The 18,837-nt window shown below is 45.7% G+C and overlaps 1 protein-coding gene across 1 annotated transcript in view; it reads left to right on the top strand.

The window, feature by feature from the left end:
* Positions 1–18,837, top strand: part of csmd3b (CUB and Sushi multiple domains 3b) — a 470,660-nt gene that overhangs the window by 286,124 nt on the left and 165,699 nt on the right. The window contains exons 8-10 of the mRNA XM_061742392.1: positions 341–428; positions 517–641; positions 13,766–13,887. Coding sequence (XP_061598376.1) covers positions 341–428; positions 517–641; positions 13,766–13,887 — 335 coding nt within the window. The remainder of the gene's footprint in view (positions 1–340; positions 429–516; positions 642–13,765; positions 13,888–18,837) is intronic.

The raw sequence follows: 18,837 nt of genomic DNA on the forward strand, positions 1-18,837 counted from the left end.
CTAATCTGCTTCCTGCATCCTCCTAAGTGAATAAGTGATGAGGTGGGCAGGTTTCCAAAACCGAAACCAAAAATATAGAGCTGGAACAGACCCATGAAGACTTGTGCAGAAGTGAATGGGACTGAACAGGCGAGCAGCCATGATGTTGGTTTGATGGCAAGAACCAGTGTGACATCATTTATATGACATGTATAATAATCAGATCAGAACAGAAGAAGCTGGAGGTTCTGAAAGGAATGGCAGTGTTTTCCATGAATGAAAGAGTGTGCTTGTTTTAGCCTCTCCGTGTACTTCTAACCCTTTCCATCCCGCCTGTCCACATGTTTGTCTCTCTACATAGTAAATGAAGGTGGCGTGAGACAGGCGTCTAACTCCTGCCCTGACCCTGGAGAGCCAGAAAATGGGAAACGCCACGGCAGTGACTTCAGGTACAGTTTAACCCTGGAAACGTGTACTTTTGTTTTCTGCATGTCTCATTGTGCGTGTGCGCGCTCATGCGGGTGTTTGTGTGTGCAGCATCGGCAGCACGGTGCACTTCAGCTGTGGCGAGGACTACGTGCTGCAGGGCAGTAAATCCATCAGCTGCCAGAGAGTGGCAGAAGTCTTCACCGCTTGGAGTGACCACAGACCCGTCTGCAAAGGTTAGACTTACTGTATTTCTTGGCATGGATTGGCACACGCTGGAAGAAGGTGAAAACATGTCCAATCCACGTAAAACCGAGTGTGTGCATTGTATTAAATTAATGTCTTCTCCTCATGCATTTAGTCAGAGTCTAAGAGTTATGTGACTGCAGCTAACCTGAAACACACTAACAATGCAACAGGTTGCATTCATGCGATTAATAACAGCACTGACGCAGCGCCATAAAACCAACACACCATGATTTTTTTAAGGTCACACAAGACAAGTAATCCGCTCATAGTCGCCGCTCATTTACCAAAGAGTCTGCAGATTTTAAAGTATATTTACCTGGTGACAGGTGGGCTCAGAATTATGGCATCCGCACACACAGACACCCACACCGACTCACACTTCGACGCGCAGAGAGAGTGGGGCTGAGAAACGGGGTGTATGTCATGTTAAATGCCAAAGCCGTTTGTCATGTCTTCCTTCACTAAGCTTCACACGGCGGATGCACACACACTCTTTAAAGTGAGGCGGCGGTGTGCGCTGGGGACGGGTGTGGGTCCCTGTGTGTGTAGTCATGTGGGACAAAAAGAAAGAGCCAGTGTTTCATACTTTCACCTCTAGCAAGTAATGACTGAGCATTACAGCGGCGTGCGAAGGGAAGGCAGAGGAAGGAGGGATAAGATGAGGGCAGAGAATCAGAGCTGCCAAGAAAAGACAAGTTAGAGCTGAAAAATGTCAGACTGCTTAAATTATAACCTGCGGAGGTGAAATAACTGAATCGTTCGCAAAATGTTTGTTTATGGGCGGCAGTTAAACCCAGGACTCACCAAGGGCAGGTGGCACCCTGGGAACCTGCGGGGATCGTTTTACTCGGAGGTACCTGAATGATGCAGACACAAGCAAGCTGTGGGACATGCTCTCTTGGCCTCTGGTTAAAGGACACCGTCTAACTACTGGACTCGACTGCTGCCCTGGGTTTCTCATGTGAAACGGGACACGGGGGGACTGACCTCCATTAAGCTCATGTTACCATGACAGCACTGATCTCTGAAAGCAAGGGTGGCACAACCTGGACAAAGTAGCGGAGATGAGGCTGCCTCACTTGGGCTGCTTGGTTCCTGCCAGGCAACCTTATTACCGCTCTCATTATTAGTTATCACAGCGGTTGTGCCTCCGATTGGCTCATGGTAATTGTTATTGTTAGGGATATGCACTGAATACTTCATGATGAAAAATTAAACGCAGCCGCTGACATTAAGCCAATCAAGTCTGGCGTTTACCTGTGTGCGTGTGATGATGGGTTAAGCCTCCCTAAAGGAAGACGTGGCCCTGAAAGTCACAAGAAGCAGTGCGAGGTGCAAGGCCGGTGTCCCGGGGAGAAGGAGCCTCCAGCCAGCAAGAAAACGATGAGGCCAGCAGGAGACTTTCCCCCAACAGACTGTAAGTTCTGAGGGACAGATGCTCGTAACTGCAGCTCTGTCTAAAATAAAGCCCATGAAGCATGATTTGATCGTTATTTCCATCATCTCAAGATGGGGCGTAGTTTGTTTTCTGATATTGTAACACGACAGGCACAGATAAGACCACAAATAAATTGCTTAAACGGCAGATGATGGGAACTTCCATGAGCTCCACTGTTCATGACTTCTGACAACGCTGGCAGCAACATGACCAACATGACCGCGCATGGCCGATTGGGCGCTAATATCTACTGTTACCAGAAGTCAAAACTGCAAATCACGCTCAACATACCCCGGCGACCTTTGAAAAGAGCTAGCTGGAGCAGACCAACAAAGCCCCAGTCAGACATTTAATTGGGACTACGATGGTGATCAGTCCAGCTTTCTGCTTCTGGGTCTGAGCTTGCTCAAAGGGCTGCCCATCCTTTTTCGCTGTAACTGCGCAACTGTGGAAACACTGCAACAATTTCCCTCAGCTGAGAACAGCCATCACAAGTTAATCATTTAATCTAGAAATCCTTCTGATTCAGGTTACAACCCCTGCCGCACCATCTCTCCAGTTCGCCTCGTCAACCATCCTAGACCTTTTCTTCCTTGACAGACGGCTTTGAATAAGCGAACAAGCATCTGGCACAGACGGAGTGACGACCGGGAACGTTGTAACAAAAGATGTCAGAAACGGCGGGTCGTAGAACGGGACCGCCAACGAAGGAATGTTGTCCCGTGTCACAGTGTTGATCTGTGGTGGTGCACGCCATTCTGCAGCCATTTTAGTTGTTTTGAGTAGTGGCTCTTGGAAACCGTATGAGTCATGGCATGATGCCCATATAATTGGTTTGGTACTTTGTGGACCAGCAGGAGTAGAGGAGTGAGAGGAGTACCAGATCCATTTGACAGGAAAAACACTTTTTTGAAGTGAAAGCCGTGCAGTTATTTGATCATTTTGGTCCTTAAAAAGAAAAAGAAGAGAATTGACTCTATACTTTGTTATGATTGAGTAACCCCTCTGGGAATGCCCTTAGAGTAACCCCTCTGGGAACACTCTCAGAGTAACTCCTCTGGGAACGTCCCATCTGGGAACACTCTCAGAGTATCCCCTCTGGGAACGCCCTTAGAGTAACCCCTCTGGGAACGCTCTCAGAGTAACCCTTCTGGGAACGCCCTCAGAGTAACCCTTCTGGGAACGCCCTCAGAGTAACCCTTCTGGGAACGCTCTCAGAGTAACCCCTCTGGGAATGCCCCCAGAGTAACCCTTCTGGGAACGCTCTCAGAGTAACCCTTCTGGGAACGCCCTCAGTGTAACCCCTCTGAGAACGCCACCAGAGTAACCCCTCTGGGAACGCCCCCAGAATAAACCTTCTGGGAATGCTCTCAGAGTAACCCCTCTGGGAATGCCCCCAGAGTAACCCTTCTGGGAACGCCCCCAGAGTAACCCCTCTGGGAACGCCCCCAGAATAAACCTTCTGGGAACGTCCCACCTGGGAACGCCCCCAGAGTAAACCTTCTGGGAATGCCCTCAGAGTAACCCTTCTGGGAACTCCCTCAGAGTAACCCTTCTGGGAACTCCCTCAGAGTAACCCCTCTGGGAACGTCCCATTTGGGAACGCCCCCAGAGCAAACCTTCTGGGAAGGCCCTCAGAGTAAACCTTCTGGGAACGTCCCACCTGGGAACGCCCCCAGAGTAACCCTTCTGGGAACGCCCTCAGAGTAACCCTTCTGGGAACGTCCCATCTGGGAACGCCCCCAGAGTAACCCTTCTGGGAACGCCCCCAGAGTAACCCTTCTGGGAACGCCCTCAGAGTAACCCTTCTGGGAACGTCCCATATGGGAACGCCCCCAGAGTAAACCTTCTGGGAACGCCCTCAGAGTAACCCTTCTGGGAACGTCCCATCTGGGAACGCCCCCAGAGTAACCCTTCTGGGAGCGCCCTCAGAGTAAACCTTCTGGGAATGCCCTCAGAGTAACCCCTCTGGGAATGCCCCATCTGGGAACGCCCTCAGACTAATCCCTCTGGGAACTCCCTCAGAGTAACCCCTCTGGGAACGTCCCATTTGGGAACGCCCCCAGAGTAAACCTTCTGGGAAGGCCCTCAGAGTAAACCTTCTGGGAACATCCCACCTGGGAACGCCCCCAGAGTAACCCTTCTGGGAACGCCCTCAGAGTAACCCTTCTGGGAACGTCCCATCTGGGAACGCCCCCAGAGTAACCCTTCTGGGAACGCCCCCAGAGTAACCCTTCTGGGAACGCCCTCAGAGTAACCCTTCTGGGAACGTCCCATATGGGAACGCCCCCAGAGTAAACCTTCTGGGAACGCCCTCAGGATAACCCTTCTGGGAGCGCCCTCAGAGTAAACCTTCTGGGAACGCCCTCAGAGTAACCCTTCTGGGAACGCCCTCAGAGTAACCCCTCTGGTAATGCCCCCAGAGTAACCCCTCTGGGAATGCCCCATCTGGGAACGCCCTGAGACTAATCCCTCTGGGAACGCCCCATCTGGGAACGCCCCCAGAGTAACCCCTCTGGGAACGCCCCCTCTGGGAACGCCCTCAGAGTAACCCTTCTGGGAACGCCCCCAGAGTAACCCCTCTGGGAACGCCCCCTCTGGGAACGCCCTCAGAGTAACCCTTCTGGGAACGCCCCCAGAGTAACCCCTCTGGGAACGCCCCCTCTGGGAACGCCCTCAGACTAATCCCTCTGGGAACGCCCCCTCTGGGAACGCCCCCTCTGGGAACGCCCTCAGAGTAACCCTTCTGGGAACGCCCCCAGAGTAACCCCTCTGGGAACGCCCCCTCTGGGAACGCCCTCAGACTAATCCCTCTGGGAACGCCCCCAGAGTAACCCCTCTGGGAACGCCCCCTCTGGGAACGCCCCCAGAGTAACCCCTCTGGGAACGCCCCCTCTAGGAACGCCCCCAGAGTAACTCCTCTGGGAACGCTTGAGAAACAACGATGCTGAGGCTTTATTTAGAGCGATCTAAAGTCACGACACTGCAGATGTAGGTTTAAATCTAAAACTTGGGTTTTTCTTTGGGGTGTCGTGCTGGAGGTAAAACGATGGGGAGTAGAATAGAAAAAGTGTTCTTCTCCTTTTAAGCCTGTTCATGAAAAATGTTTTCCCTTAGGGACAAAAATCTAATATTGAAATTCCAAAAGTAAAGATGCCTTGAAGGCAGGAGAGAGAGCTTTCTCCAGAGCTAATAAACTCTAAGTAGCATAAATTGTATTAATGTCTAGAAGAAGTGCTCTTCTACACCCATCATTATTCAATAAGCTGCCAGCTCCCAGGTAAACAACCACGCTAATGCTCATGTAGCCCTGTGGTACGTGTATATTTTATATCAAGGAAAGCCGCCATCTTCGAGGTATTTAAAACAGCGCTGCACTACATTGCTGCACCTCTTTAGTTTGATCCACAATGAACAATCCGCATGACGTTGGGACAGTTTTACCCTAGAAACATCTGCTGCAGATTTTTGTCTTGGTTACCAGCAAGGTTTGAAGATGCTGTCTGGACTGCAAATACGAGTCGACCCGTTATCAACCGGTGCAGTCCAAAGCACAGACGCAGTATCAACCCCATCGCTGCTCTGTCCCCGCTTAAAGGCACAGGCAGATCTGCAGCGCTCCGTCCATCTTGGCACCGCCGTGTCCACTTCAAGCCACACATTTACCAAACAGATGCGAGCACAATTACATGTACTTGATCCAAATAAAAATGGCCTTGTGCCTGTTGTTGCACCTATTCTGGCTCTGTGGGCTGTGTAACATTAAACAACAGTCTACAACAAAGGTGATCACAGGAAATGTATTGATATTGAGAGAAAAAGCAAACAAATAGTGTGCTCTCTGAGGGACGGGGTGTTTTGTCTCTTCACGTTAAACCAAGCTGCAACGAGACGATGGCTGTGTCCAGCTGCACGGCTCAGATTTGACCTTTATGTCCAACCAGCCGACAGCCGAGTGGAAACTCATGAATAACACTGAGAGAACGACAATCTGTCGGGAAGCATCGCGCCAGCCAACGGACCACAGGGACGCGTCTGTCAAAACACTTTCAGAAAGCTGGATGTGTTTTTTTGAGCATTAAGTAGAAAATCAAGTTAATGCATTTTAAATATATACCTTTTGAATGTTCCTTCATGAGGTGGATAAGTATTAAAAAGAGGCAGTTCACCAAGACAATAAATTTATTAGATGCAAGTAAAAAAATATAAAACCAGCCACAAACAAACTACAAAATCAGCAATCAAACTGCAATGTGCCTTTTTCACTCTTAAAGCACTTTATGAGCGAGCAGAGACTGGAGGGGGGGGGGGGGGGGGGTTCATGTGGCACCTTGATTAATGGACAGATGGCGAGGCCAGCGAGCCAGCTCTTCCTCTCTGTCTGTGTGTGAACTCCAGGGGGGTTGGGTGGTACCCCTGAATACACCAGGTCTACGAGGTCCGCCGCGCGTAGATGTACATCAGTTGCCGTGAAACAAAGGGATGACGCTGTACTGCAACTTTACTAAACGACTTTGGGAGTTTTATTAGTTGTGTGTGCGTGTGTGTGTACCATCAAAGCACCAAACAAAACGAGGAGCATTGGTACTGCCATCTTAACAATGTCATCAATCACTCCAGCGTCCTTCGGTCAGTCTGTTCACGACCGTCGGCAGCTTGTTAAAGAAGTGTGTTCGACCGTTCTGAAAAAAACAAAACTGATCACTAATCTGAGGCGACGCTGTGATGGGAGCTACATTCTCAGTCTAGGAGAAGCTGCATGCAGCACTAGTGATGTCAGCCAGAAAAATTGTTAAATCTTTGCTCATTTTGCCATAAAAAGTCTTAAATAAAAGAAAAAAACATCAAATATGTAATTTTTTCAGTGAAAATGTTGGTCTTATATTATCATCTCTAATCTGCGCCTGCATTCTTGACTTATTAAAACTCCCCCGGATGTTTTATTTTGGTGGGGCTGCGGGGTCCAGGCAGATAATCTGCAGCAGGTAAGTGGTGTCCTTGGTATGCTCCAGTAGATATAGCTGCATGGATGATTGAAGCTTAGCCTCCACCGCAGGGACCATTCAATAACCACAAAGGCCGTCCTGCTGAGGAGGCAGCGCAGTTACTGTACTCTGCAGACCTTGAGCGTGAAACAATGAAGAAAACCCTTTTGAGTCAAAATATTGAAGCTCAGTTGTATTAAAAGTTAAGATCACCCTTACAGCTATGTTTTTAGTGCTTATGGGGAACGTCAGCGGTGCTCTGAAAGCGTAGAAAAGTACAGTACATGAGCAGGGGTACATGATCTCCGGTACGGGAGGCTGTGCCACACGTATCCCTGCCTGAAGGCTCATTTAATTTTTCTCTGCATCCCAATGGTTTACTTGCTATGCTTGTGGGAGTGAATACGTCAGTGACCAGAACAGACACAGGATCAGCTGTGATGCCCAGCTGATCTGAAGAGAAGATGTGAGCATCGTTCATGCAGTTCCTGCCATCAGCACCGCTGTAATCACTCTTGATTTCAGCTGTATGAGGTCAGTTAGGTAGTGTCCCAATGTACCTCATCAACATTTTCATCTTGATCCCGAGTTAATTGATCATAGTGTGGCCTTCTTGGCTTCCACCATTAATGCAGAGTGCCAGTAGCGGTCATAAAGAGTAGGAGAGACAGAGATTACAACAAAGACATAAGTGATGCTGTCGCATCTTAATTCTCAGGGCAACATAAACTGCTGTTTTGTCAAATCATGGCCTCTCAGAGCATTGATGTTTTAATGCACGGGCTTCAGCAATTAATCACGTCCCATCGATCATCACTGTGGTCTGTCTTGAATGAGCAGCAACATCCACAAAAGGGAACGGAGTTGAGGTGGAACAGGAGTGGACGTGTGAAAGGTGTCCGACTCTTTAACAACATGATCTACTCCCGTTTGAGACCGTGTTTTCCTCTCGGCCTCCCTGTGAAAGCAGCACTTATGTAAGCGCCATTTTAAACCTTCAGATCCTTCAACACATAAATCCGGTTTCAAAGCACCTGAACCACAGCTACCCTGGCTCCGGTGGTCTTTGCTCCTGATGACTTTTCAATCAAAGGGTTAAGAGCGAGAGCTGAAATATTGGTGTCCTGAGGACAATGTTTCCTCTCGGAAGGGTGGGACTGACTGCTGTCTCCTGCAAACGTAGCAGCAAGCTGAACACTCTGAATCACGCTGTGTGGGCTGATGTTAGTTTGTGGTTCAACAAAAAGATTATAAACGCTATAATTATCTCAGAAATCATGCTAATTATAGATTAGCACAGCCTATAAAATCCAACCGAGTCCCATTTTCTCGCCTTAGAGGTGGTAGTTACTGGATGTAACTCCTGTCCGGTCCCGGTTTTCAGCAATCATTGCACTGAGGGTAAAAATGCTATTGTTGAAAATTAAAGAAGACTTACTTTGGTTGTTTTAACAGTTTAAATACATTATTTTTGTTGTAAACATTATAGAATAGGAGCCTTGTTTGTTGAGGCTGATGTTTGTTTTTTTAAACAAACTTCATAGTTAAAATCTTACTTTCAAAAGTAAATCTCTGAAAAATAGTTAATCTGACCCGAAGCCCCAACGACACGACCCTCCAGGACTAAAGGGGCAGAGAATACAGTTATCCAGTGTTGTGCCACAAGTAGGGGGCGCTGTTTCAGTTATCAAGAGTTATTAATAATTGTCCTTCAACAATTATTAATAATTAATAAAGTAGATTATTTATCAAATTGAATTGTCAAAATTACTTAATCAAAACGGGGCACCACCTGGATTTAACAAGGAAAATGATAACTTTAACAGCAGGATCAGTCTCAAAATATGGATTATTCTACCAGAATAATAGTAAAGGCAGTTACGAGTTCAGCACTAACTCCGGCAAACCAGCCATTGTGACAAAATATGTGCAAAACAACACAAACAACTTCTCTCATTAAAATCAATCAGAATTTATTTACATTGGATGAAAAGAAGATGAAGAGACTGAGAGGCAAAATAGTGGTGAAATGAGAAAGTCCTGACACTCAAACATGTGTGAGGTCACCATGGCCTTTTAAAGTAAGCATTCTCAGCACCAAGGTAGGAGGTCCAATGCTATGCAATAATGACTTGTGAGAAGATTTACAATGATTTTACAAGAATTTTTACAAGATTTACAAGAATTCAATTACACATCCTCAAAAAAGATAAAACCTCTCCTGCTGCTCCTGTGATGTGCTTATTGAGTTCATCCTCTGTGCAGTCTGCAGCCATCCTCGCGTCCCTGTTTCACATGTCAGATGAATATGTGACATAGCACTTGTTTCACCTCTGTCACGCCTCTGATGCTACCTCCCGAGGGAAGACGGTGGCGTCACATTTGGTTCCGCTGTTCTGCCTCTGTGCATTTCACACACGCAGCAAAGCGGAATCAAGGCTCCACAGAGGTGAAACGAGAAGGCTGCGAGTGAATGACACCGTTGTTCTGAAGAACCATGCCGAACATCGGAGACCTTCCACACCTGCAGTTTATCATTTCTACAAAATAATACATTTCTTGTAATAAACTAAAAACTGTGATTTTTTTTTTCTTATTTGTCTCTTGCACAACTTGGTAGTGAAACCTGCTAAATGCACAAAAAGAAAGATGGAGACAAAAGTAAGGAGGAAACATGACAGTAAGAGTGGTGACGTGTGAACGACAGGAACAGACTCAAAGAGAGAGACAAGCCAAAGCACATGCAGATGCAGCCTAAAAAATGAAAGGAGTGTAATGTAAATTATGGGATGTTAACCTCGCCGTACTGTCATTATAGCAACACGGTTCCTACTGTATGTTCCGGTTGGCTCATCGATGAGCAGGCCGTTCATTCAGGACACGCTGATTGAGCTGTCTGACAGAGGTTCGCGTACTTTAGGAGACATGCAGATAAACGTTTCTCTCATGGACCTCAAGAGTGCATGTACGCTTTATTACAGCGTCTTTTTCAGTGCATAAATCGCAGCAAGATGAGCACAAGAGAAGGTCAGCTGGACGTGCACCGAGAAGAATCCGCTGTGCACGGTTGGGGGGATTCCTGCAGACATCCATCACAAAGGGAAGACAGGGAAACGCAGAGACGTGCAGAGACGTGCAGAGACGTGCAGAGACGTGCAGAGACGTGCAGACACATGCAGAGACACGCAAAGTCATGCAGGGACACGCAGACACATGCAGAGACACGCAAAGTCATGCAGGGACACGCAGACACACACAGAGACATGCAGACACATGCAGAGACACGCAAAGTCATGCAGAGACACACAAAGTCATGCAGAGACATGCAGAGACATGCAGAGACATGCAGACACATGCAGACAAATGCAGAGACATGCAGACAAATGCAGAGACATGCAGACAAATGCAGAGACATGCAAACAAATGCAGAGACATGCAGACAAATGCAGAGACATGCAGACAAATGCAGAGACATGCAGACAAACGCAGAGACATGCAGACAAATGCAGAGACATGCAGACAAATGCAGAGACATGCAGACAAACGCAGAGACATGCAGAAAAATGCAGAGACATGCAGATAAATGCAGAGACATGCAGAAAAATGCAGACAAACGCAGAGACACGCGGACAAGGTTGTCTCCGACCGTCTTGTACTGTACCTGCTCTGACACTCTTTTTACAGCAGCTCACCGACACACTCCGCCACACACACAAAGGAACCATGCTCACAAACATGCTGTTGGGGGGGACTCTCACTGACAGTGATTCTGTGAATGTGAGTTCCTAAAAGTATGTGTTCCTCACCGTTTTCACGTCGAGACAATACATGTGTGACTGGATGTGTACGTTTCTAACGGTAAGCATGAAAGCTTATTAGTCTCCTGTGTGTGTATGTGTGCCTGTTTTTGTCGGTGAGACTGTTGACTATACGTATTCTTATGACCCACCACTGAACAAACTAATTAAGGAACAAACGTTGCTTCAAATCAACCAGAAAATTACCTCCCAAGTTTAACAGGACGACCCAAGGACAGACAAGCAGATTCTCTGTCACATCCAGTCAGAGCACAAAGCCTAATAAAGACTTAGTTGGTTTATCCAACACCAAGCTTGTGCTATTTTTAACACCCCCTGAATGCAGCATCAGCATTAACGTTTGCAGCCATTTCAACATAAAGTTATATTATTCTATATCTCTGCATAGAAGATCTTTGTGCAACCTACAATCTTTGTCCTCTTCTACGCCGTAGGCTGTATGAGAAGAACTGACAAACCCACTGTGCTTTAGCATGTAGGTTTTCTGAAAAATATGTTTAAAAGCCTTACTGAACAGTGTCATGTTGGAACTGACTCCACTTAACCCTACTTGATCGAAAAATAAGCAAATGGTAGGAAGAAGCAGGCCTGAAGGCAAGCTGGACCGCAGTCACCTTACTAGTTGGTATTTGAGCTTAGCTGGCTGAACTTAACCCACGGCCCTAACTGATGTTACTTTACAGTCACTCCGATCAGATGTGCCCAATCATCGTCACTGGAGATGTTGCTGTCAAAGCAACAGCTGAGAAGAGTCCTACCAGAGCAGAACTGGTGGAGCTCCACTAGGATTGTGTCACTCGGTTGCCCTGGAGCGGCTCAGGCCTATAGGCAGCAGGTCAGCCTTCTGCAGCCCCGTCAAGCCCATAAACCAGGCCGTGGGCAGCAGAGGAAACAGTCTCCCCCCTGTTAGTGAGTGACCTGCTTGGAAGGGTCCTAAGTTGAGCTGAACGTTGCACTATTGGCAGAGCCAGCTGCTTGCAAGAGGTGGAGGGGAGCTTGAGGTGCTGGCGTCCTCTGGTTAGTCCTGGCAAGCAGCCTTTAACTTAGCTGCCAAGGTGCAGCCCTGAACCCGGTCTCTATCTATCTATGACAACTGAGCTGACCACTGTTTGCCCTACCTCGCAAACAGTGAAACCCAAACCAGTTTTGAATATTTCAACACGAAAGTCGTTAGTGATCAGGTTGTTGTTGACCCAGCCCCTAGTGGTTAGTTGACGATCGTTATATTCATATTAGTCTAACAAGCTGGATTTGGCCTCTTAATTTGCAGCCGTGCTCAGCGGTCTCTAGTGATAGTTTACGTGTTTGTCCCATGCTACGATGTAGATGGGTTTGACTCTCTAAAGCAGAGGTTTTCAACTGGTTTTGTCCCAGGGACCACCATTATAACCAAGAAGCAACTCGGGGACCACTGCTTTTGGAGATGCTTGTTTTATTTTGCACCTTACTTTTAAATAAGAGTATGGGCCTATATAGGCTATTTATTTGCATCAGTGTCTATTTTTATTTGCACCTTTTGCTATAAAAACAAAACAAAAAACAGTCAATGAAAAATGAACAATAGGAAGCCAAAAGGGCTTATAATATTACAAAGTTCACTCTCACTCATTTGACATAATTTGGATGGGTAAATTATTCACAAAAATGAATAGTAAATGGAAAATAAATTGAGTCTAAAGAATACATATATATTTTTTAAATTATTATTGTTTTCCATAATAACTAAGTATATGTTTTCAATAATTACAATTTCACGGACCACCTGCAATACCGCCACGGACCACCAGAGGGCTGCGGACCACCGGTTGACAATCCCTGCTCTAAAGGCATATTTAGATCACACATTTAATAGCCTCGGACGAAGAACACCTGTTTAACGCGTGCTGGGAAAAGTAAACGCTAGGTTATCGCCTTCCTGAGGCTAAGTTGAGGGGAGCAAAGATGAGTTGGGAGGTGTCGTCGAGTGGATCAACCTAATGATGGCATTAGCATAGCGACTTTGCCCGGCTTATGCTTATGTTGCACAAATGTGACCAGCAGTCTCCCTCTTCAGTCCGTTAAGGACCCAAGTTTTGTTTCTTGCAAAGCCGTGGTCTGTCATCGTCGTAGCCGCAGCTAATCACGGCGTTGTAATTTGCCGATTTATGACATTCATGGCTCTGAGCCAATGGACATCCTTGTCACCAACAAATCCCGCCCACGTCACATTTGTCGTGACCCGCGATTAAGTCTACCGTAGGAGGCGAGTTATGGGCGGGGCCAGCTCCACACGCCACCTTGTGTCAGTCGATGTAAAAAGGACGGGGGACACACTAGATCCGGGTGTGAAACGCGGGGTATCCGTCAATGTAACAGGGGCTTAAGAAGGAAGTTGTTGGCTTCATGTTGACTTGAATAGATGTTGTTTTCTTTAATTAATAGCTGGTAAATATCTGTATCAGTCAGTAGCAGAACTTTAGCTTATACGGTGGTATTTCACATCCAATAGCTTCCAATTAAGTGATGTTATCCAGGGAGATGTTGCTGACAGTATCAATACCATCATTGTGACCTTTTGTTCCTCTTTCCGTTATTCTCCGTACTTGAGTCTTCTCTTCTGCCCTCTACTCGTTTCTTCCTGTCATCACACAGCTCAGCTCTCAACTGTATTGATGTCACTTTTAACTGTTCCATACCCAACTTTTTCTTTGAGCCACAAACGCTATGAATTTGCTGTTGCATTTATTGCAGCGGCACTTAAATGCTTTTAATTAGAAAGGTAATTGTCACTCCATTGTGGTGTGGTGACTCAACATTGTGCAGTTACTTCTGTTAATGCCACTGCTAGGTCTGCTTTCCCTTATTAACAATACGTTTTCTTGTTTTCACAGTAAAGACTTGCGGCAGCAATCTTCAAGGCCCATCAGGAACCTTTACATCCCCCAACTTCCCAATTCAGTACGAGAGCAATGCACAATGCGTGTGGATAATCACAGCATCAAACCCCAATAAGGTAACTCTCACTCTCTTTGCTTCTCTTGTTGTCTGTCAGTCAGTCTAAAGTAATTTATCAAACATTCAAATGTATGTAATTTGATGTCTGTTTGCAGCATTAAAACCAGTCATGAAATAAAACACCAACTTCAGTGGCAAAAGAGAGCTTTGTTGCTCACGCATTGTTGAAATTGTACTTTTCATTAAGTTGTAAAGTACTTAATCATAAATGAAGTCAGCCAGCACAATTGGAAAACATGAGAAAAGTCTGTATTTTGTAGATCTAAGACTTTTCATGCAAGGTGGGATTTCATTACATGACTGGAGAGATAAATGTAGAGAAGACCGGCGGGTTGAAGATGATAACTCACCACAAGCAGAACTTGGTGTCTACAGGTTATAAGTGGGGTGGAAGAGAGGCTTATGAAATATTAAATCAGCAACAGCAGCAAGAGTGGAGCAGGCACGTCAGCTTTAATTCTGCCTTTCTCAAAGGGTTGGGTTGTACAGGAAGGGTGTTATATTGATTCGAGTGTGCCATGTGTAAATGTAGCGGCACAGCTCAACTCGGCCTTTTCAAGCATTTGCTCCATTTGAATTTGCATTCAGTGACATTTTAATTGACATAAGTCAGCAGTTCTAACTGGCATTGAAGAAGTGAGTGCTGCAACATTTTAATGTGACTGATGTGGACTTACCTCATGCAGGACCCCGTCTAAATGATATGCTGGCACAGACGTACAGTATCTGCATCTAATTCTAATCTGAGATCGGTTAATCACACAACAGGGGCAGACAATGGCGTGGAGGGTAGATGGATATCTGCCTTTGGTCGCTTTATGTCCCGGTAGAAATCTGATTGGTATTCAGAGACATATCCTTGTTTGGCTCCGGGTCTCTTCGGTGAACACACTGTCGTCAAGGGCAACACCTGCGTCAGCATGAGAGTTGCACATCAGCCTCTGCACACACCGACACGCTTTTACATATATGTGTGTAGGAAGAACACCGTATTGCCTGCCCTCAGAATACGCAATCATAATTATATGATGGCTTTATCCCGGTATAAAGCTTAACTTCTCTTTCCATCCCAGATCTTGACATGCCGGTCTCTCTGTCGTCATCCGAGCCTTTGCTTTATGGCCGATGACAGTACTTGCTTTCGGAGGCTATGGACTAAGTGATTACAGAAAGCTGAGTTACAAATGCCCCTCTGCACTCTTTGGGGTGTTTGGTGCGTGCGTTTCCTGAACGTAGTATAATATTATGTGAAAGGTTGAGAAATTAATTTGTATACATGTTAAATGATTGTATATGTTGTCTTTTTTTTTTTTTGCCCCGTGTCCAGCTCATGAACCGCAACGTTTCATTGCAGCACATTATGCTGACACTACGCCGTGCGCTGCAATGAATCATCTCATTTAACACATGGCACCACATGGTGCATGTGTCTTGTACAGCTCCATTAAAATAAAGGTCTATAAATTTTTATAGCTCCTGAAATGAAGAGGATGGACATGCATTTGGGAAAAAAAACACACACGGATGATAAGAGCTCTCGCGCTGCATTCAGGTGTCAGGACTTCAGAAACCTCTTGCCAAGTTTATCTTAATGGAATGAACTGATTATCTGGAGTGTAAACCAAGAATAATAGTCGTGTTCAAGACTGAATATTTGCCAGCATAGGAAACTAAGACGCTCTGAAAAAGAAAAGTAAAACAGGTGAAAATGTTCAACATGAGTACCAGATCACCGTCTTCAAGTGGAGCTCAGGCACCAAGTCTCCATTTGTCGTATAAGTTATAGTTATTGCACTTTAGGATGTTTTATTACTCTCTAATGTATTTTAAAGTTGATTCAACTTGTTTGACAGCTTAAACATTTGGAAATACATTTTAACAATGTGAACTAGCAAATGATTTACCAGTTTAATGATTACTTTTGTCCTTTCAGGAGGGCTTTACTGTGATGAATTAGAAAATAAATGATTCATTTCATATTTATAAAGATAAAGGTGCAGAAATGAGTTTCACACTACAGGGAAATAAATAGAGCCATCTTTTATTGATTTAGTTTGAAGCTTAAGAAAGCACAGCGCTCGACATTGATCCGCAACACCTTCTGACTCTTTTAATGGATGGAGGATTCTGTGGCGTCCGTAGGCGGGTTTAGGCATTGAACTCTGAGACGGACTCAGACATTCAGGTTTCAGGGAAAAGGGCTCACATTAGCCGCCAAAGCTGGGCACACTGAGGCTGAAGCTGAAGCTGAGCCAGGCCCGGCGCTGTCCCACTCTCACTAACGGTGCTCAGAAAAGTCAATCCGGGGCCGTTCGGCTCCAGCTTCTCTGGGATGAACGGGGCTGAAGTTGGTCTCAGGCCGGAAGGAATGCTTTCACCATTCAGCAGCCCCCCGGTTTATTCTGTGACTTCTTCTTATGTTAGGGTTGAGTCAGTTTGATGTTTATAAAATCATGTTTCTCATTTCAAATATTCACAATCCAGCATCATTCGATGTTCAGTCACAACAGGACATTTTACGGTCGAGGCTAGCAGGTAAACAGAAGTTGAACTTCAGTCTACTGAATGAACGCAGCTGGAGGCTGGAAAGGCAACAACATTATTTTGAGAAAGAAAAAGAAGTCTGAGGAATAGCCTCAGTTGACAGTGACATTGCCATTATTTATATCTTGTCATTAAGGACCTTAAGTCATATTATTTCTCTCTCTTTCTCCCATTATCATTGTCTGATGTTACTTTTTCTCTGCTCTTCACCCTCATTCTTCACTGTCATTCACTCCCACATGTCCTAAACTCACAACTATCCAGATTCTTTCTGAAAGAACTCCAGTTGAAATCAATTTACTAAAGAGAGAGAGAATGCAAGAAGGAAGGAAGGACTTGAGATGCTGAAATCTGTTTTTCACCCGTTTACTGGTGTATATCCATTGCACCCAGTTCAGTCGCATCTCATTATTGCCTTTCCATACTCCGAAGGTAAAATCGCACACAGCCCTCCATCCTGTCTTCTTCTCTCTCTCTCAGTAAGCCCTGTTCTCTCCATTCCTCTCTTCTTCTGTTGATCTATGCCTCTGCGCCGCCTTTCTCAGGTTAAGTGTTAATGGAGTTCTATAGCTCTCCGATGTTATTGCTTCATTTAGTTTTGGCAGAATGAGCCTTTAGAGCCAATTCATTCTCTCCTGTTCTCATTTAACCTTGGAGGTGGTAGGACGGGATGGCCATTACCCAATCTCATCTCATCTCATCTCTCCTCTCCTCTCCTCTTCTCATCTCTCCTCTTCTCTTCTCATCTCTTCTCTTCTCTTCTCTTCTCTTCTCTTCTCTTCTCTTCTCTTCTCTTTCCTGTTCTCTTCTCTTCTCTTTCCTGTTCTCTTCTCTTATCTTCTCCTCTTCTCTTCTCTTCTCTCCTCCGTCCCCTCCCTCCCTTCCCGCTGTCATTCCTTTCCAACATTTACATGTACATTTTAAATCATGCTTGTGTACGGAGGTATGCATCGGCTTGCCCCAGGTATCATTTGCATGCACATTTTGATCTCCGCAACAATGCTGCAGTGCTGCCGTGCACTACGACGGAGCCGAGTCACAGCTTCAGACATCTATGAAATGATCTCAAAGCAAAGCTGTGCTCATGTGCTGCAGTCCTGGATTTCATTAACGTTGTTCAAAGGTTGTCCACAGCAGACTCATTAGGCTTTGTGCTGGATTTCCCAACAGCTAAGCTTGAATAAGAAGTAGGTTATGTAATGACATAATAACTAAGAACATAATACAATAATGAAAAGTTAATAAAAAGTTAGAATGAGCTCTAACTGTGCAGTACAATGTGCAAATGATGCTCATTACATAAGTCAGCGGTCTCGTCCACATACACGACTTGCTTAGAACAAAGCAACAAGACTTTATTTTTTCTTCTATTGTTTCTCTTGCATCACACCGGCCTCCCGACTCATGTGCATGAAAAAAAAAACCTTGTGGAAGAGTTTCGAGCTATAAGGAGTGATGACGACCGTGTTTGGATTTAATTGCTTTAATAACTATTCCATTATTTATTTATGTTTTATAGACGTTAGAATATTCTCCGCATAGGCTTGGTTCCAACCCCTCGTAAGCTTGTAGAAATGAGACTCAACCCCCAGTGCCTAGTGTGATTAAAATGACATCCCTCTGCATATTCTTAACAGGATGAGCAACACTTTACTCTCTACAGCGGCATCGCCGCACAGCTGTAATTTCCCATATACAGCCTTTCCTCCCGGCTCCTTCTCAGAGCTGGTATCTAGGTAAGAGGCAGATGCTAGATTCACTTCAAGGAAATTGAAGTAAGAAGTAAAAACCTTAATAGCGACACAATTCAGCCATCAGTTTTCATAAGCTAAGGCCCAGCTCTGCACACGGAGATACCATTTATCCTTTGTGGGCTGAAGCACATTCGGTCAGAGTGGGAGGCAGAGAGTTTGCCATACCGCTGTCACAGGCGAGCTATTATTATACATTCTTATCTGTGCCTGCTTTAAATCGCTGACTGCGTCACATGGTGTTACATATACTTCTTTAGTGACTGCGTCTTCAAGGTATCCTCAGATCTCAGGATGATACGAGTACAGGGAAGACCCGCCCTCGACTCTTTCTTTCCACGACAGCCTAAGCAAGGGCTATATCAGGCAGAAACCCAATCCTGTTGCCTCGCTGGCTAGAAGCCATGGATGGATGTAAGGAGGGAAATGCAGCAGCCAATTAGAGTGAGAGAGAGAGAGAGAGAGAGAGAGAGAGAGCGAAAGGAAGAATGTAAGGGAGGAAAAGACAGACAGAGGCAAGAAAGAAGACAAGTGAGAGAGATGGATGTTTGCATGAACATGAACCAATTAGCGGATAGGAGAAATATGTAGTATTCACTTTCATCTACAATGCACACACACAAGAGCATGAAAAGAGAAATGGGGTGCACATG

The sequence above is a fragment of the Cololabis saira genome, chromosome 15 (genome assembly GCF_033807715.1).
Source record: "Cololabis saira isolate AMF1-May2022 chromosome 15, fColSai1.1, whole genome shotgun sequence".
Classification (NCBI taxonomy): domain Eukaryota; kingdom Metazoa; phylum Chordata; class Actinopteri; order Beloniformes; family Belonidae; genus Cololabis; species Cololabis saira.